Below are 21,288 nucleotides of genomic sequence, written 5' to 3' on the forward strand. Positions count from 1 at the left end.
TCATATCTATCTATCTCATATCTATCTATCTCATATCTATCTATCTCATATATCTATCTGTCATCTACCAATCTCTCTCATCTCTCTCTCATATCTCACTCTCTCTCTCTCTCTCTCTCTCTCTCTCTCTCTCTCTCTCTCTCTCTCTCTCTCTCTCTCTCTCTCTCTCTCTCCCGTTCCTGCCTTACCTGCTCTACACTCTGCACCAAGGTGTTGGCTGTATTTGAATTCATTTTTAATAAAGACTAATACAGTTAATAGACTTTGGGTGAGTGCTCCAATTTCTTATATTCTCTGTGTTTCATAAGCCACCTGCAACTACGCAGAGGAACTTCTAACCTAGTCGCTATTGAGAGACTGAGAAGGTTCTTAATTTTGCAGGTTTACCATCATGTTCAGTCCCTGGGAGCGTTGTGTAAGGCTTCTTGTAAATCAGCTCGGACATATTTTGTTGGTGTTTGCAGACAGTAGCTGAGATGGGAGTTGGTTCTCTTTGATGGAGTGGTTGGACAGTGGTGTGTATTGCTTTCTCTGTTGTAGGATTTGTTTTTGCCCTGGATCAGCGGTGTATCTGGGTCATATAGCAATCATCTTATTTTTGTTGGGCTTGCAGGAAGTGAGATGTCATGGGTTCTTTCTGGTGGGGTGGTAGAGATTGTTTAGGGAGTACACTGGTTCCTCCACATTGGGAGTTGACCTGGATGAGTGGTGTAGCTTTCCCAGGGGCTTGGCTTTACCATGATGGCCAAGGAGGAAGATGTAGCTGTTACAACTCAGGACAAGGATATATTTTTGTGATGTTACTAATAATGCTGTGGCCAACACCCACAAATGGGGTATCTATTACTTTATTTAAGAGAAGAACATCATGAAGACAGTGGGCTTCTATAAAGGGGTGAACGTAAAAATTCCTTTCCGCACATTCTTACCATCATCTTCCTCTCCCTGGCAAGTTGGATTCCAATTTGGTGGTGGTGTCTCTGAATGCATCAAGAGGCCTTCTGCCAGGGGTCAAGTCTTGGGAAAAAACAGTGGGAACTCATCCAAGATTTCCACTCAATGGCTGGTCCTGCAGGACTGCTGCTAATAGGAACAGTGTTCCTGCTGTGGAAAAAGTGCAGGAAGTGAGTTCCCATGCGTTCCTGCAGGACTGCCCTGCCTTCTGCTGATAACAAGTAATGATGATCTTTTTCCAGAAGAGTATTGACATCCTGTTTGCTTCATAGTCAACAACTTAGTTGAAAATAATTGGTAATAGGTAATGCAAAATATTCCCTAATGAGCAATTACAGGGCTAATCCTTTTGAAGGAGTCATGTTTATGCCTAAAAAAGTATTAAATGAGACTAAAGCGTATGCAGAAAATTAAGGATAATCCTGGAAGAAAACTTGCTGCAGTCAGCAAGAGAACTGCAACCTGGGAGGTTTATTTTTCCCAGCAGGATCTTGGCCTCAAACGTAAATCCAAGTCAACAAATAAATTACCTATAAAGAACGTTATTAAAGCCTTGGAGGACAGTCCTCAATCCAAATGAGTATTTCTGGCTGAACTACAAAATAGCTGTTCACGCAAAGTATGGACATGGAACAGGAAAGGGTTTCTTCTGTCTAATGTTGGCAAGTTCACCCTGTCCAAAGAAGAATGGGGGAAGTCAACTTGAGATATGGCCTTCACCATGGATTATAGCAAGTAGTAATGCACTGACAGCTCTCACTCTCCCAACTGCTACTCCTCTACCCGACCAGCCAGCAGCGTTCCAGGCCATGTGGTACAATACGGAAAAAAAGGAATAGTCCAGCGTCGCGGGGTGCATAACAGGAACTCTTTATTCGGATCAATTTAAAACAGCATCGCAAGCAGAGGACAACATTAACGCATTTCGGATCATGCAAGATCCTTAGTCATGACATGGCATGATCTGAAACGCGTCTGTGTTGTCCTCTGCTTGTGATGCTGTCTTAAATTGATCTGAGTAAAGAGTTCCTGTTCTGCACCCCGAGACGCTGGACTATTCCTTTTCTTTCAGTTGGCTTTATAGTATTAACGCCCTAGCTCCTTATGTTTGCTTTTCCAATTAAACATATCCAATGTAGTAATAACAGGTAATATTTAGATTCTCCTTCGAATAAGGGATCAGCATTGCTGGCTGCCGAGGACTAAAGATAAATGGCTTCTGGCCAGAACCAACAAACGTTCTGTCGAGATGTTGTTTTGTTACACGGAAACATTACAGGTTTATCTGTGAACCTCAGAGAGCCTGGCCGCAGTGAAGTGGAGCAATAACATCTTACTTTCCATGTAGTCCTAATGTTTTTTGCTGAATTTCTCCTGATGGAGGACGAGAAACCGTTATCGAAGGTAATGAAATTAATGGATACTCCTCAAGAGAGTTTTGTGCTGGTGGTAAAAGCTATTTCTCACCATACCGCTGAACTCGCTGTTCTCTTTCATCCTCTTAATGTCCTTCTCGAGAAGTCATTTAGTGATGTAGATTTTCAAAAAGAATATTTTTACAAATAAGAGCTCTATAAACAAAGTTTGGGGCCCGAACGATGATCTTATCTGTATAGAACATAAAAATGGTATCATTCTAATTCGAAATGCGCGACTTTAGAGAAATTTACTGCTTCACTTCAGTTTGGTTTTATCCAGGAATCAGGGAATCATTTGCTCGAGCTGGGCAAATTATCGAACTTCTATCGAGCCCCAAGGTAACAACCGTGGTCTTCTGACATTTTACTGAGGTATGGGCCAATTTGAAATAGGAGCCAAACACAACTAGGGCAACTTGACCAGGGCAACCTGAGCAGTATGCGCGCTAAAGGCATGTTCTGTCAGGGCAGCTAAGGGTATGTTCAGACTATGTAGTTTGAACGGAATCTCCGGTCGCAGAATTCCATTAGCGGAGATTCCACCGGGTGGCGGTAGGAAAGCGCAACACTGCGCCATCACCATTGACGGCAATGCAGTGCTCGCGGACTTCCATGCAAATAAAGAAAATTCCGCCGATGAAATTCTGCAGTGTGAACGGGTTTGTAGAAGACCCATTCACACTAATGTTAGGAGTTCACACCACAGAATTCCAACGCGCAATTCAACGCACAGAATTCCGTGCAAAATACATAGTGTGAACATACCAATAGGCAGCTGCTCTGGGGTGCCGGTGGTGTGGGGTAGAAAATTCTTAATCCCCAGACAGTGGCAGGGGATTTGGATCAGAGGCAGCGCCCCACCCTAAAAAGGTAAAATGAGTGGTACGCATCGCAAATCAGTACTGTACACTGTACAAAGGCAGCGCCCTGATTACCCTGCATGTCGCTTCATGAGATGATGTCATCATACTTTAGCTACCTATCTACCTACACTGCCTAACTGCACTACCTATCTACCTACACTACCTAACTGCACTACCTATCTACCTACACTACCTAACTGCACTACCTATCTACCTCCACTGCCTACCTCCATTACCTATCTATCTACACTGCCTACCTACACTACTTATCTACATACCTGCACTATCTACTACCTACCTGCACTACCTATCTACCTACCTGCAACATTATTTTCTCCAGGCTACAGCATTATGGCAGAAACTGCCTCAAAATAATTTATATATAAAATGTAAAGACTTTTTTAATTTGTTGGAGCAGCACACAAAGCAGTTTACGGAGATCACTTTACCAATCCTACTCCAGTAGTAGAACGGCCAAAATTAACAATAGTGTTTTGTTAGACAAAACCTAAAAGGAAGTGCTGTGAAGAAGAAACATGTTTTTTCAGTGTAAGAAATGAGGCCGGCTAGTGCCTGAACTAATAAATGTGAGGTGTGACGACAATACGAGCACTACCTGGAGAATCACTGCATCGGGGACACTTCCTCACAGGAAAAGATGGACAAGACAGGTCTGGGGGTGGGAAGGGCAAATATCTGTCATTATATCATATGCATGGGGGGTGTTCATCAAGTCATGTACATTTTTTGGCATTTGCACTTGCTACAGGCTCTTGGTCTCTCCTCTGCTGCAGTTCTGGCACTGGGTCCTAGGGTGTGCACACCCGCTGTCTTGAATTTAAAAGGCCAGTGTCATCGGGTTAGCTGAGGTGACTACAACCAGTTGCCTGGGCATTGCAGAGCATCAGTGGAATTTCTTAGGAGAATTCGAGGGGGGGCAGTCCATGTGTAACCCTTTGGAGAAGAGAAACATGGCACAGAAGGAGCAGGAGTAGGTCAGGGACCCCTACACCTCATACCACCCTAAAGTCAGGGTGTTTTCTACTCTGTCCACATATTCCTTGAACTGTTAGAACAAGTACTTTCTGATAACTGTGAATCTTTGTATGGTTCAAGGAAATGTTTTTATAGTCAACCTGCATTTTCCTAACTCTTACACATCACTCCGTCAGTGCTACCACACTCATCTTCTTAGGGGCCCTGCTCTAGCCCTCTATGAACAAAGGAAAACTGTCAGCAAGATAACCCACACTAAACCCAACACATTGGGTAATAGTGTGGGTGAACAGGAGTCTGTAACGTGCTCACTTACTTAGTGAAGTTTTGTTTTGGCCGAGTTTGCGTAGTCTAAAGTGTCCACCATTCATCCCGGTTTTGCGTGCAGCAGGTGGGTCCTCCACCGTCAATCTTACTTTGTGTTTCGGAGGCAGGCGCCCGAAGCCTGTCCCCCTTGTTGCATGTTCATTTTTTGCTTCCGCCCCCTAAGCGCTGTGATCTGCCTTCCGAGTGCATGCGCTGGTTCTTAGCACAGAGCTGTTCTGAGGACGCACAGCTCTCACGTCATCAAGATGGAGAGCTGGGTAAAATAAACAGCCCATGCGCTGGGAAGACAGATCACAGGGCTCAGGGGGGCGGATAACTCCACATTATTAGGACGTGGAGAAGCAAAAATGAATATGCAACAAGGGGGGCGGGCTTCAGGCACCTGCCTCCGGAACACAAAGTAAGATTGCCTGCAGGGGACCCACCTGCTGCGCGCAAAACCGGGATGGATGGAGGACACATTAGAGGACGCAAACTCGGCCAAAACAAAACTTTACTAAGTAAGTGAGCATGTTACAGACTCCTGTTCACCCACACTATAACTCAATGTATTGGGTTTAGTGTGGGTGAACTTGCTCGGTCCCATGATGGAAGTTGTAGTCCAGGGGCTGAGGGGAAGATCACACTGGGTCATTTTCCAGAGACCCGCTGCGATCTGCATTTATTAACTGTAAAAGCCGGTGGAACATGTGGCTCCACTGCGCTGGCCGCCGGCTCCTGTATACATCTCTCATAATTCATAATCCCCGCTGCTGTGGGGACAGGAGCTCTAATTGGTGTATAGCTATTCACCAATCAGAGCTCCCGTCTCCCGGGCGGGGATTATGAAATGTGATACAGTTTACGTGATCCGGCGGGCAGCACAGTGTAGTTGCATGTGCCGCCTGCTTTTACAGTTAATAAATGCAGATTGCAGCGGGTCTCTGGAGAATGACCTGGTGCGATTTGCCCCTCAGCCCCTGGACTACAACCCCCATCATGGATGGAGTCTGTCCATGATGAGAGTAGTAGTCCTAAAAGTCCCGCATCTGGGGATGTGCAAGTGCCATCCCTCAGCGCTGCGGTACTACAACTACTCCCATCATGGGACAGGCTCTGTCCCATGATGGGAGTAGTAGTACAAGGGCAGAGGGACAGATCGAGCTACACAGTCCAGGCCTAACTCTGTTCTCCTTATGCGTTTTGAATAATGGGAACAGATCGCAGAGTCTAAAGGGTTAATACCGGACATCAGCCCGATCAGTGATGTCTGGTATTAACCGCGGGTCCCAGTTGCTGATAGCAACGGGGACCCTGCAGATACGAAGCTCGCTCAGCTTCTGAGCGTGCTTCATAAATCGGGAGCCGGCCATGTTTGTAAATATACGTCCGTGGTCGTTAAGGGGCTAAGTGATTCGAATAAAGACTAGTGTTCATGCACATCACCAGACCAGGTGAAGATCCGAGCACACGTCTTAAGGTGAGCTGAAGATTTTTCCTTTTCCATTACAAAGCCTGTGGTGACTCCTTGAGCCTACGAGCGTCACATGGCAGTGACACCACAAGGCCAAGTCTACCCCCAGGTACACCTTTTCAATAGTGGCATTTTTCCTGGGCTGCGACGTGACCGGCTCACTTTTTTCGAAAACAATCTCTGTGTACTAACATTAAGAAATGAATCAGCATAGGTAGGCATCATCTTTGGGGCCCTTTTCTCTAAAGCTAATACAATAAAACCTCTTTGAGATGATCACCCGAAGTGGTGGTTTTCTTAAAGAATGCATAATGAATGTGGAACTGAATATCTGGCAAATAAAATCTGGTCTGGGTAAGTGGGTGGTCTTCTCAAAGAGGCCGCCTTTTAGAGAGGCTTCATTGTATCAGAAAGGAGTCATTGGAAAGAAATTCCTACAGATTGGAGTAAATAAAGCTCATGATATTTGCGCTATAGCCAAACGTGATATAAGGTCCTTCATCTGCTCCATGTATCATCATATCCCACTTTCCCTCCTGGATGCATTTCATGCCTATGTTTTATGAGATTAACTCATACGTTTCTGTGTAAGCCCTTCCCACGGGTTGCAATAGCTCAGCGTATTCACCAGCATTTGTCTGTCAGCGACTATGTGTCATTTTCATGTTATCATGGCTTAATAGGCAGGAAATGACCCGGTAAATGCGGAACAACGCAGCCAGCTATACAATCCAACTGGCTTATAGGAAATGTAGTTTGTTTCCTGTGCAGAGAGAGCCTGCAGCCTCACAATACAATGTCACTTATATTCAGCCAGTTCCTAAGTGGACACCACCTTCTAGTACCTCGGTCACCAAACTGTGGAGCTCCAATTGTTATACCCCCTTCTCCAAACTGTGGACCTCCGGTTGTTACACCTTCTTCTAGGACCTACGTTTGCAAACTGTGGACCTTCAGAACCTAGGTCTCCAAACTGTGGATCTCCAGTTGTTGCACCACCTTCTATAACATAGGTCTCCAACCTGTGGACCTTTACTTGTCGCACCACCTTCTAGAACCTAGGTCTCCAAACTGTAGACATCCAGTTGTTGCACCACTTTCTAGAACCTAGATCTCCAAACTGGTGACCTCCAGGTGTTGTACCACCTTCTAGAACCTAGATCTCCAAACTGTGGACCTCCAGGTGTTGTACCACCTTCTAGAACCTAGATCTCCAAACTGTGGACCTCCAGGTGTTGTACCACCTTGTAGAACCTAGGCCTCCAAACTGTGGACCTCCAATTGTTACACCATCCTCTAGAACTTAGGTCTCCAAACTGTGGACCTCCAGGTGTTGTACCACCTTCTAGAACCTAGATCTCCAAACTGTGGACCTCCAGGTGTTGTACCACCTTGTAGAACCTAGGCCTCCAAACTGTGGACCTCCAATTGTTACACCATCCTTTAGAACATAGGTCTCCAAACTGTGGACCTCCAGTTGTTGTACCACCTTCTAGTACCTACGTCTCCAAACTGTGGACCTTCAGTTGCTGCCAAACTACGACTCCCAGCATGCTCAGACAGCCAATGGCTGTTTAGGCATACTGTGAGTTGTAGTTTGGCAACATTAGAAGGTCCTTAGTTTGGAGACCACTGCTATAGAATATAGTCTAAAGAGTATAGTCATGTAACCTCTATGATCCAGTGAAGATGGTGTCCATCTACACCATCACATAGAGGTTGCCAAGCATGCTATCTTGGCATACTGGGAGTCATAGTTTTGCAACAACTGTAGGTCCACAGTTTGGAGACCTAGGTTGTATATGAACCTTTGTTATAATCTCTTAAGCTATTGGAGCACCTACTCCTCTCGCTAAGCCCATCCCAATGTCCAAAACCACATGACAAGTTCCAACCCCAATAATAATACTGTATATTGGAAATGGTGCAATTATAGGGGTCAACAAGTCACATTTCTGCCTTGTTAGATCTATACAGGACAGTCCATCAATAAGATCTGGATATATGTGAAATAACCTATAAGAAATACACTAGGGTGACAATGAAAGGCTTAAAAATCGCTTCCAGTGCACTTGTCTTCTGCAGGACCCTTGGGACCAATTATTGGATCAGAGCTTGGCCCCATTGGACGATTTACCCTGCCTAATACCATTGTCCACAGAGGGGGGAGGGGGGGGCATGGCAGCCACATGGTCTGTCTCTATTGTATGCACACCCTTACCTACAAACAACTTTCAGACCTTGAACACAGTCCTGTAATATCCAAAAAAATTGTTGGGTCAAGTTAACATATAAGATAAGAGTTTGGGTCCAACCATCAAATTTGGCAGAAAAAAAAGAGAGAAAATGTATTGTGTTTACACATCTTTTTGTGTATATTTGTCACAAATTTTTCCGAAACAGCTGTCCTCATTCTAATAAACGTCTGCAATCATCTATTCTTCATTATTCCTCTTTTGCCCTCATGTTTGTATTCTCAGATTATTTATATGCTGAGCTGCACCGTATGTTATTTTATTACGACAGATCTAGGTTGTATGTGTAACCTGTCAGGAAGAATTTTCCAGCGGATTATATGACGCCGCAAATAAGTTTCCTAATTACGGCACGCGAGTTATCAGGGGACCCGGACGCTCAATACAAGAATCAGCGAGGTTACAGAGAATTAATGGGAACCTTATATCTTTTTTTTATTACCTCCTCTCTTAGTTAAGTTTAAAAATGGGAAACTGTCTCCTTATAGATGTTTAAAGGGAAGCTGGCAGTGTGGAGGTCTAACTGGGTGGTGCACACTGGCTAAAGTAATGGTGGATAAGTCCACAGTTTGTGATGCCGGGGTAGCGTTAACCTCCACACTCCAAGGTTTGAGCAGCTCCTCCTGGGCCAAGCGCTGGGGTGAAATAACCACAGATGCAGGGTTAAGGAGAAAACTGTGTTTTACTGAGGTTAAAGGGGAACTCCGGTGGAAAACTTTTTTTTTTTTTTAATCAACTGGTGCCAGAAAGTTAAACAGATTTGTAAATGACTTCTATTAAAAAAAAAAAAAAATCTTAATCCTTTCAGTACTTTTTAGGGGCTGTATACTACAGAGGAAAGGCTTTCCTTTTTTGGATTTCTCTTCTGTCACGACCACAGTGCTCTCTGCTGTCCTCCGCTGTCCATTTTAGGGACTGTCCAGAGCAGGAGAAAATCCTCATAGCAAACATATGCTGCTCTGGTCAGTTCCTAAAATGGACAGCAGAGGTCAGCAGAGAGCACTGTGGTCGTGACAGAAGAGAAATCCAAAAAGTAAAGCATTTCCTCTGTAGTATACAGCCCCTAAAAAGTACTGGAAGGATTAAGATTTTTTTAATAGAAGTAATTTACAAATCTGTTTAACTTTCTGGCACCAGTTGATTTAAAAAATTTAAAAAGAAATGTTTTCCACGGGAGTACCCCTTTAAGATGGAATAGTCCTTTACAAGGTAGCTCGGAATAGGAGAGTATGCAGAGACAACTTCATGAGCCTTTAAGCTTTGCTAGGACTTGTGGTGGACCTTTAGTATACTTGACTGACCTGTATATTAGATTGTAGACAGCCCACGCTGAATTAGATTCTCCACAGAGGTGTCTTAATAAGACTCCTACCGCCAGGACTTGGACTTCAGACTTTGGGACTGGTAATTTGCATGAGACTTGCTATTTCTTGTATCAGAGAATACCCCTACACTATTTAAGGCTTTTGCTAGGGGGCCTCCTATTAGACATAAGGAATCACCCGGTTCTCTTTACATGCTCATCAATACTAGCAAGTTTGACATTTGTTAAAGGCACAGTAACTCTGAAAATATACAACATAACAAAAATCAGAAAACAATACAATACATAATGTGGTGCCGGGAGGGTAATGGTGTCTAGAGTGTTGCGGTAATAGTGTAGGGTCTGGTGGCATTAACCCTTGAACATCGTGACACCAGGGTAAGGTTTCCTCAATAGTACTGTTCCTACCACCAACCACAAACGTCAAGGAGAAATAACGGAATGTCCACAGCAGATTTTATGAAGTAAACTGAAGAAACTTTACTTGCAGATTTTATGCAACAGAATTGAACATAACAGTCTTTTCAAGAGTGAACCGGGATACAGGTTCCTCACAGGTTTGCTGGGACTTGGAAGCAATGAGCTTTTGATGCTAGCCACTGTGCTACTATTTTAGAATATTTGAGCTGATAGTAGTCACACAGGATTCAGTAGTTTGAGCTTTGAGTAACTCACGTTTCGTGGCTGCAGGTTCTGGACACAGCCACTACTTAACGTGCTGCGCTGAAGGGTAGGGGGGCCTAAAGTCGGATCCCCTCCCTACCAATATTGTTGTTGTTGTAGATAACACTGGCAATTTTAATGTAACAGGATAGAACTTGAGAGTAAAATGGAGTAGGAAATGTACCGTCGCCCTGTGGACACCACTGTTTGGGGGTCTCCACTCCCCTTACATCCCCTGATATACAACACCTCCCCAATTGCAAATTACCCAAACAAAACTTGTACAGGCTCTAAAAAAGCAGGAAAGATGCTCATAAAGATTTATCAAAACCTGTCCCTAGGAAAAGTTGTCCAGTTGCCCATAGCAACCAATCAGATCGCTTCTTTCATTTTTCAGAGGCCTTTTCAAAAATGAAAGTGATCTGATTGGTTGCTATGGGCAACTCAGCAACTTTTCCTCTGGACAGGTTTTGATAAATCTCCCCCCAATATTTTTAACAATGAATACGTAAAGTTTAGCACGTGTATTTTTTCTATATTAGTCAAGACTTTTGCTTTGGATAAGAAATACTTACGGCTGCTTTTCGTGCTCATTCGTCCTTTGTATGGCCCCGTCATTGAATATTTCGGAATAATTATGGAGGGGGTTTCTGTCAATGAAGCAAAAAAAAAACATATTTATAAGTAAACAAGTCCATCTGTGGTGCCCCAGTAAGGGAGTGCGTTCTGTCAGGTAAACATTGCTTTAGGTGCCTGTGATAGGCCCTGTTGCTCAGGTGATGTTTTAATATTTGTTATGCCTGTTTGTTTATATTGTGTTGCACTGTTATGGAATCTACAGGATATCTGTAAGGAGGCATGATGCAGAATACCCATGTGACCCTGATTGCCCAATGGGAGGCACCCTAGCAGGGGAGCTGTTCAGTCAGTGCTCACTCTAAGGGTATGTTCTCATTACGGATTATGAACGGAATCTCCGCTTACAGAATTCCGCGAACGGAGATTCCATTCTGTCGGCCACCGCCGCAATACTTCGGCGGTAGGAACGCGCGGCACTGCGCCGTCACCATTGACGGCAATGCAGTGTTCATGGACTTCCGCGAAAAGAATGAACATGTTCTTTCTTTGCGCGGAACAATTTCAAGAGCGGAATTGTCCGCTGCTGAAATTTGGCAGTGTGAGCGGGTCTTTACGTAGTGTGAACATACCCTAAGTGAGTGTTGTTGTTCTGTGCAGAGCCCATTGTGATCTGCAGTGTGGGAGGAGACAGCAGGAGTGTGGGGTGATTCAAGGGAAGCCTAAAACAAATCTTCCAGCAAGCAACCACACTATTCTGTAAGTCTTCCCCACTCAGGAGGATTCAGAGATTCCTAATTGTGAACAAAATACCCAGTCAAATACTGAGTCAATGGGCCACACAGAGATAGTTCATACCCTGGAAGTGTAGCATAATTGGACCCTATCAGAACCCTAGTCAATGTGGGAGGCCTCAGCATAAAGTCTAAAGTCCCAAGAAAAATACTACAAGTCACAGCAAGTCTACAGGGCTCCCAAGGGTTACACTACAACCCCTCAACTCTACAATCTGCACTGTGAGGTTTGTTACATCTACTCCTGCCTTAGTAAAGACAATTATTCGTAACCTGGCTTCGTTGTATTTCTTATTCCGCACCTGGCCCAGGAGAAGCTGTCCTATCCTCAGACCGTGTAGGTTAATGGTGCCCTGTCATCACGAAGTGATACATCCAACCACCCCCAGTCACGTACCATACCACAGTCTGTCCAACTCCTTTATGGTACATAAGCCTTTGTCCAGCAGAACACTTTGAATAAATAGGTGAGTCTTCATTTAAAGGGGTACTCCGGCCCTGAGACATCTTATCCCTTATCCAAAGGATAGGAGATAAGATGTCTCAACGCGGGGGTCCTGCCGCTGGGGACCCCGCAATCTTGTATTCGCCACCCACCTGTTTGAGCTGCACGCCGCGGTGCCAGCTCACAAACAGCTGGGTGGCCGGAGTATCGTGACATCATGACTCCGCCCCCATGTGATGTCACCCCCCGCTATGCAAGTCTATGGGAGGGGGCTGTCACGTAACGGTGAGACATCTTATCCCCTATCCTTTGGATAGGGGATAAGATGTCTCAGGGCTGGAGTAGCCCTTTAAAGAAGCACACAAGGTTTTTTTTTGCCCATATCATACCAACTCACCATCACTAGTCTGACAGCGCCATCTGTTTTTATTCCAGCATAGCTGCATCCATGTATTTCATTACTGTAATTAAGTCATGTGATCACCAGCCTAACCCACAAACAATCACAGTACTTAAAGTAGTCTGCCCTGAGTCAGCTGGCTTCCTGTGAACTGCAAGATGACATCATCACCTATTAGATTGTCTTGCTAGCTCCCAGACCCCACCACTCCCCCTCCAGCTCTATCTGTATACTGCTGCTGTCTCTATGGGATCAGGCTATAGAGTAGTTACACACTGTCCCTCCAGCTCTATCTGTATACTGCTACTGTCATTGTGGGAACAGAATATATAGTAGTTATACACCTCTCCTCCCAGTTCTATCTCTGTGGGATCAGGATATATAATAGTTATACACCTCCCTTCCAGCTCTATCTGTATACTGCTGCTGCTTTCTCTATGGGATCAGGATATATATTAGTTTTACACCTCCTCTCCCAGTTCTATCTCTATTGGATCAGGATATATAGTAGTTATGCAGCTCCCTTCAATCGCTTTCTGTATACTGCTGCTGCTATCTCTTTGGGATCAGTGTATACAGTAGTTTGCCACCTCCACTTCAGCTCTTTCTGTATACTGCTGCTGCTATATTTATGGGATCAGGACATATAGTAGTTATACACTTCCTCTCCAGTCTTGGCATGCTTGGAGTTGTAGTGTGGCAACAGCTGGAGGCATCCTGGTTGGGAAACACTGCTCTAGGATGCAGTAAGGCTGCACACGTAGTAATCTCCACCCAAATGATGTCACCAGTGAACTACATAGCCCAGCAGTTCCTGCGCTAACTGTGGGTCTACCACAGCCCCTCTATGTCTATGCAATGTGTGTTTCCATTGCCTACATGTGTAGTTTTAGGTAAGCGCATAGTACAGACTTATACCTCCATCCTATTCATCTACAATAAACCAGGGTGGGGTGACCCTTTAAAAGTCACTTAAGGGATTGAAAAATATGCGACGGTGAGAATTTTTCTCCAGCCTGGAGACTAGAAAACACAGAAAGCACATTGAAGTAGGTCAGCAGAGGCTCACAAGGTGTACGTCTCCTCAGCATTGTCCCCTGATGGCAGCTTAACAAGCGGTGGCCGCCAGCGGAGGCTTATTTATAATGCATGGAGCCAGCGCTGAACACGCTCTGCGCTGACAGCAGCTATTTATGGCAATTTTTTTTATTTTTGTATACATACATTTAAATCAAAATATTTATGCAGTGGAGGACATCACGACTGCTGCAAACAATCGGACAAACGGGAATCTGAAATATTAAGATTGGTTACAACAAATGAAACATATCGCGGTCGGTTCACATGGGAGGGTTTAAGTGGCTTAAAAAGCGAAAAACAAAAAAGTGCCTTCTATGCACGTGGTTAAGGGCACACAGCCATTATTTAACACCATAGCATCTCCTTGTGGGATGTAAATGCATGGAAATAGTTTATTTCCCCATCACTAGTCATACAGCGCCATTTGGTAATCCCAGCAAAGCTGCTCCTGTGCATTTCATTACTGTAACTGGTTCATGTGATCACCATCTGATCCACAAAAAATCACAGCATTTAAAGAGGTACTCAACCCCTAGACATTTTATCCCCTATCCAAAGGATAGGGGATAAGATGTCTGATCGCGGGGGTCCCGCCGCTTGGGACCCCCGAAATGTTGCATGCGGCACCCACCTGTTTCTAAGCCGTCATGCCCCCTCCCATAGGCTTGCATTGAGGGGACGGGGCGTGACGTCACACGGGGGCGTAGTCGTGATGTCAAGGACTTCCATTCCCGTGGTCGGGACCCAGACCCTCCAGCGCTTCCGGACAAGAAACAGGTGGGTGCGATCAGTCATCTTATCCCCTATCCTTTGGATAGGGGATAAGATGTCTAGGGGGAGGAGTACCCCTTTAATGAGTTAGAGGAAGGGGTCAGTCCTGGATCAGCTGACTTCCTGTAAACTACTGGATGACATCATCACCTATTAGATAGCTCCGGCTAGCTCCTAGACCGCATCTCACCCCTCCCAGCCCTCAAATAAAGTTATTTCTCTAGATTTCTATGGTCTTTCATGCTTTCCTATTGCTTTTTAAGCACACTGTCATCTTTATTACCTAATTTCCTGTCTGGTGTACATCCTGTTATGAACTTTCTGTTCCTGCTGTACACTCTAGCTGGGCTTTCAGCCAGCTTTACCTCCCTCCCACTTTGATAGAGGCTTGTGTGGGTGTAGTAGGGTGGGTTTTTCGTCAAGAAGGTGTAGTGAGAGAGAGAGAGATAGCTAGAGTTCACAGCTAGAGCGTACAGCCGGAATAGGAAGTCTTTTGCAAGATATACACTGGGTAGGAAGGCAGCGGAGCAGACAGTTTGCATCCTGTAACATGTTCCTGTCTTCGCTTTAGTTGGGAACTCAGCCAACTCTGTCTCCCTCCGACTACACCTTCTTGATTATAACTCCTCCTACATAGTGGGAGGGAAAGAGAATTGATTCCATTCCCAGCTACAGTACAGAGGAACAGGAAGTCCATTACAGGATGTACACTGGACAAGAAGTTACGTTACTAAAGACAACAGTGCGTTACTAAAGCAAAATGAAAGCATGAAAGACCACATAAAGGTAGTAAAACATTTTTTAACCAATATATATAAGGTAAACGAAAATAAGCTCCATCACCGTAAAAGTTTTTTTTTAATGCAGACCATAAAATGTGGCCCCTTTACAGCCTTTTGAAACTGGCATAAGCCACTCCTTCTCGGGTTTAGACTACTTTGCTTCAATAAAAGTGTATTTTAATGTCATTTTATGCCATGGACAAATCCAGCATATGATCTGTACGTTTTACTTGTGGATTTGCCTCAGATCTGCCTTAACAATTCACATGTAATTCCGCCTGTAGAAAATGTACATTTCGTTGCAGATTTTTCCGTGGCATAAGATTACGATAACTGTTATCTACCGTAATTGAATTCTATAAATGCTACCCCATCCTTAGTTTTAGGAAGAAAGAAAGTCCCTTAGATATCAGTGTTTGTGGGGCTGTGCAGTAAATGCCATTACAGATCACATAGAAAGACAGAGGATTATTCCCTTCGCCATGTAATGTCAGGATATGGATATGCATTAGGCGATGCTGTAATTACCGCAAATTAACATTAATTCCCCATTCATTAATAAATCATCGGCATCGCCAATGGTAACGCAGCATATGTCAGTCTGAATAAAATGAATTAAACTCTAACTCAGCAAACTGGAGCACATTATAATATATTTCATTATTGCACAAGTCATGAGTGACATACTGACTAATAATATTAGTAATGAGAACGGTGATGGAGAATAATAAATATTATAGGTTGACAATGGGAACATGTCCTACAGATCAAGGAAAATGGTAAGGCCCAGGAAGAATCGGCCGATAAGATTTCCAGAGGATCCTCCGGTGGCCTTGATTATGATACATTCCATCCCCAGAAACACCCAAAATCACCCACAAAATAGTCACTTTTGGGTGGGATTACATAAACATGCGTCTTTGTGGCCTGGTTCATGGGATGGTCCCAGCACTATATAGACTGTTTTTAAAGGGGTACTCTACTGACCCAGCGTTCTGAACATTTAGTTCTGTGATGGCTGGGTGTGGGCTGCAGAAATGGTGACATCACGGCCATGCCCCTATGGGACGTCATGCCAAGCCCCCTCAATGCAAGTCTAAGGAAGGGGGTGTGGTGCCCGCCACGCCTCCTCCCGTAGACTTGCATTGAGGGTGCGTGACATGACGTCTCGTGGGGGGATTGCCGTGATTTCACGACTCCCGCAGCCCACACCCAGCCTTCAGAACTAAATGTTCAGAACACTGGGGCAGTAGAGTACCCTTTAAAGTATGTGTAATGACCGTGTATTATAACTGAAGGTAGCCATAACGGCACAAAAGAATGCTACTGTATGTCTACATATCGTAGACCCCAGAGAGAATACAGAGGACTAATATCTTCTCACTTGTCTTGGTTGTTTGCTTAAGATGCCCTAAAAGGAAAGCGCCTGCCAGAGTAAAGACAATAAAAAGTCTCCTGGTATCTCTTATATTTAAATTAACCTGGAAGTTATGACCACGCTGCCTCCCCATAACCATGTACCCCCCCCCCCACTAAGCACACTGGTGCGGGCCGACGATGTCGCCCTTGCATACCCATGTACCCCTCCTCTAAACACCAAAACAAAACTTTTGATATGCTGTACATCTTGGCAAAACAATAGTTTTTCTAATATACTTGTTTAAGAAAAATTCCCATTTTATTAAAGAAAACTGTCTTTGAAAATCATGTCACTAGGGGTCCCCATTCCTCCTGGGACACTGACAAGTCCCGCAGCAGCATCAGCTTGTCCACGAGTCATGGACAAGAGATGGCTGATAGACAAAGCTGTGGATGGGACTAACTTTCTGCTGTGCTCGCTCCCGGCCTATCACTTGGCCTGGGGGAGCATGCGGCTGCCAGGAGCGAGCGTGCATGAATTTACAGCATCAGTGCTAGGAGCGTCTGATGATCGCAGCACAAGACCAGGAGATCATAAACTTTTATGGAGCTTCACTTCAAGGGACACCATTATATTTTTATGTAAATATTTATAGTTTGCTACGGTTTTTTTTTTTCTTCTTCTTTCTTTTCTGTGGTAGCAAAGTTCGGCACAGGGGGAAGACAGCTGATCGGATGTGGGATATTACAGAGCTACGGGCAGTGCAGGACTTCACAAGACATGTGACTTTGACTTCTGTAATATGATGAAAGCCAGGGACGTCACTAGATTAAAACATTCAGGGCCTGTTCCCCAAATAAGACAAGTGGCCCAAATGTCAGCTGTTGAGTGAGTCCATATATCAGTGTTTCCCAAGCAGGGTGCCTTCAGCTGTTGCAAAACCACAACTCCCAGCATTCTCAGATAGCTAAAGGCTGTATGGTCATGCTGGGAGTTGTAGTTTTGGAACAACTGCTTGGGAAACACGGCCATACACTCAGCAATCTTGGCCTGTCATGTACGTCATGGACGGTTTTCCCGACCTGTGACATACTATATGTCATGCAGATACTGGCCACTGCTGAATGGGTAGCGCTGTGCCTGGTAAGATGGTGGCTGATAAATATAAAATATATAAAATATTGGGTACAAAAAATATGTCCCACAAGTAATGCATTTGTGAAAAAAAGCAAATTTCGAATTTTTAACACTGACTTTGTAATTATTCCTGCCAAAAAACTATGGTGTTAACATACTCACTGTACCCCCTAGCAAATACCTTGAGGGGTCTAGTTTTTAGAATGGGGTCATTTGGGGGGGGGGGGTCCTATGTTCTACCACTTTCAATTTTCTGCAAACCTTGCATAGCACATAAAAAAAAGATGTACTTTTCAAATTTTCTAAACTTTCAAAATTTCAAGTTAAATTGTTAGGCTTCTAATTTATTTAAAATGTTAATTAAAAACAAAAGAAATGCTTTCAAAATAAAGTAGAAATCTGAAAGTATAAGTTTCATAAACTATTTGGTCAGAAAGTATAAAAATATGCAACCTATTAGCGTTAAAATGGCAAAAAAGCGTTGTTGTTTTTTTCATTTGATGATATTTTGCATAGTAAAAATAAAAATACAAATGATATCGGCTTACTTTTACTATACATGAAGGAGAACTTGTGACAAAAAAAACTAAGTCAGAATTATCGTGATTGGAAAAACTTTACCAGAGTTATTCTCCAATAAAGTCAGACATCCCCGATTTGAAAAAACAGGCCTGGTCTTTCAGGGGCGTACAGGTTTACTTGTATTGGCCATTAAAGGGGTACTCCCATGGAAAACTTTTTTTTTTTTTTTTTAAATCAACTGGTGCCAGAAAGTTAAACAGATTTGTAAATCACTTCTATTAAAAAATCTTAATCTTTCCAGTACTTTTTAGGGGCTGTATCCTAAAGAGAAATCCAAAAAAAGAAATGCATTTCCTCTGATGTCCTGACCACAGTGCTCTCTGCTGACCTCTGCTGTCCATTTTAGGAACTGTCCAGAGCAGAAGAAAATCCCCATAGCAAACATATGCTGCTCTGGACAGTTCCTAAAATGGACAGCAGAGGTCAGCAGAGAGCACTGTGGTCAGGACATCAGAGGAAATGCATTTCTTTTTTGGATTTCTCTTTAGTTTACAGCCCCTAAAAAATACTGGAAGGATTAAGATTTTTTTTAATACAAGTGATTTACAAATCTGTTTAACTTTCTGGCACCAGTTGATTAAAAAAAAAAATATACGTTTTCCACAGGAGTACCCCTTTAAGGTGTTAAAATAGTATCATAATTGGTATCGGCAAGTACTTAAAAAAAATTTCGGTACTCGTACTCGGTCTTAAAAAAATGATATCGGGATATCCCTAGATTTATTTGGTATGACAAGTAGAACATTTTCAAATCTAGAAAAATGTAAAATAAACGACACTGCATGTATCAACAAAATTTGCTACTTATATAAAGTACAATATGTCACAAAAAAACACAACCTCAAGCAAACCCCCCCCCCCCCAAAAAATAAATAAATAAATAAATAAATAAAAACAGTCAATTCTAGTCTTCACAAAGGCATAAATTCTACTTTGTACGAAGGCGTTCAGTAAATATTCTACTTTCTACGAAGGAGTTTAGTAAATATTCTAGTTTGTAAGAAGGCGTTTAGTAAAAACTGGTGTTTCAACAAAAGCATTCAGTAAAAACTGGTTTTAACTAGGAAAAAAGTGGTCAATTCTAGTTTTCACAAGGCGTTCCGTCAAAACTAGTTTTCCCTGGGGAAAAGCAGTCTGTACTAGTTTTCACAAAGGTATTTAGTCACTAGGGAAAACTAGTTTTAACTATATATATATATATATATATATATATATATATATATATATATAATTTTTTCACATGTTTAAATGATTCATAATTGTATTTTCCTATATTCTATTCCGTATGAAACAAATTAAATAACTAAAATGGTTTAAATGAAAATCAATGTCCATTTCCTGACCGGCCTCCATTAAGCGCAGGTTGTATTACTTACGTATCAGGGACATGGGTAAACACAAGGGACTCTTTCTCCAGGACACGATGTATATGAAAACCCTTCACTCCAGGAGAATGGATTCCACTGAAGAATAGCACAATGTAGTTTCAGCGCTGACTCCCGTAGACACAGTTCGGGTGTGGTGATCCCCATAACAACTGAGCTATGACTCCGTAAACATTCTGCACGCTCAGGAAGCGTGAAGATCAAATAAACAGCGGTGTGGAAAACACTTAATACGGTTATACGTGCAAATTGGATCATACCTTTAACCCCTTTCCATCTTTCTGAATTTTCACGAATATAAATTTTTGGCCTATAACTATTATTTTTTATGGGACAAGTTGTACTGCTGTAGGGTAAAATAGAAATTTTTTTTTTTAAATTGCGCAATTTTGTGGGGCATTGATACTTTTTATAGTTTAATGCATTGTTTCCCAACCAGGGTGCCTACAGCTGTTGCAAAACTACAACACCAAGCATAAAACACCCTACAACACCAGTATGATTCCAATTATACCAAATTTGGCAAATTTTTGTTTAGTTTCGATAAAAAAAATAAAAAAATATATAAATCTGTGCGTTGTCTATAACTTTATTTTCTGCCTACAAAGCTGCATGAGGGCTCATTTGTTGGCACTGTAAGCTGTAGTTTTTACTTATGCGTAGAATTCACAGTTTTATTACGTTTTATTGAATTTTTTTTTTTTACTGGGATGTGATGTGACCAAAAGTCATCAACTTTTGAGTAGGATTTTTTTGGCATTTGACCATACGGGATCAGGAATATTATAATTTAATAATTCAAACAATTTCATATGTGGCAATATCAAATATTTTCATTACATTTTTAACCACGTTTTTTTGGGGGCCTATTACGGGCCTATTATTTTTTTTATAGGCCTATTACGAACAAATGTTTGAATGCTCATATAGATCAATGTAATCAACCTGCAGTGGTGAGATCGGCACTCTATTGCTGCTGCCTGCCATAGGAATTGCTGCCCTATGAAATATGGATTATTAGTGCTGTCAGCATTCCTGCAGAGGTTGAAGGGGTGAAGTGTCAGACTGGCAGTTCTCAGACCATACTCCGCACAATGCCTCAAATTGGTCTGCATGGCTGTCGTCCCAGAAGGAAACCTCTTCTAAACATGAAGCACAAGAAAGCCTGCAAACAGTTTGCTGAAGACAAGCAGACTAAGAACATGGATCACTGGAACCATGTCGTGTGGCCCGATGAGACCAAGATGAACTTATTTGGTTCAGATGGTGTCAAGCGTGTGGTGATAACCAGGTGACGTGTACAAAGACAAGTGTGTCCTGCCTAAAGTCAAGCATGGTGATGGGAGTGTTATGGTCTGTGCTGTATGAGTGCTGCTGGCACTGGGGGCTACAGTTTATTGAGGGAACCATGAATGCCAACATGTACTGTGACATACTGAAGCAGAGCATGATCCCCTCCCTTCATAAAATGGGCCACAGGGCAGTATTCACATGAGATAAGGAACCCAAACACCTCCAAGAACTTGCTAAAGCTAAGGGTAATGGTGATGGACTTGCCGAGTATTTTTTCAGACCTAAACCCTATTGAGCATCTGTGGGGCATCCTCAAACAGAAGGCTGGGGAACGCAAAGGTCTCCAACATCTACTGGCTTCGTGAAATCATCATGGAGAAAAGGGAAGATGACTATATTAACATCCTGGGAAGCTCTGGTGGGGCCGGAC

General features: G+C 43.2%; 1 protein-coding gene across 2 annotated transcripts in view; it reads right to left on the bottom strand.

Moving 5' to 3' along the window:
* LOC130363031 (spermatogenesis-associated protein 7 homolog) overlaps positions 1-19,649 on the bottom strand; it is a 228,185-nt gene extending 208,536 nt beyond the window's left edge. Inside the window, exons 1-2 of one of the 2 annotated variants that reach the window (XM_056568328.1) lie at positions 19,557-19,649; positions 10,829-10,903 (exon numbers count right to left, since the gene is read on the bottom strand). In XM_056568328.1, coding sequence (XP_056424303.1) covers positions 10,829-10,903; positions 19,557-19,569 — 88 coding nt within the window. In that variant the 5' untranslated portion in view covers positions 19,570-19,649. The remainder of the gene's footprint in view (positions 1-10,828; positions 10,904-19,556) is intronic. The other variant, XM_056568329.1, reaches the window with a different exon arrangement.
* Positions 19,650-21,288: the final 1,639 nt, after the last annotated feature.

This window comes from Hyla sarda, chromosome 3, assembly GCF_029499605.1.
Source record: "Hyla sarda isolate aHylSar1 chromosome 3, aHylSar1.hap1, whole genome shotgun sequence".
NCBI lineage: Eukaryota > Metazoa > Chordata > Amphibia > Anura > Hylidae > Hyla > Hyla sarda.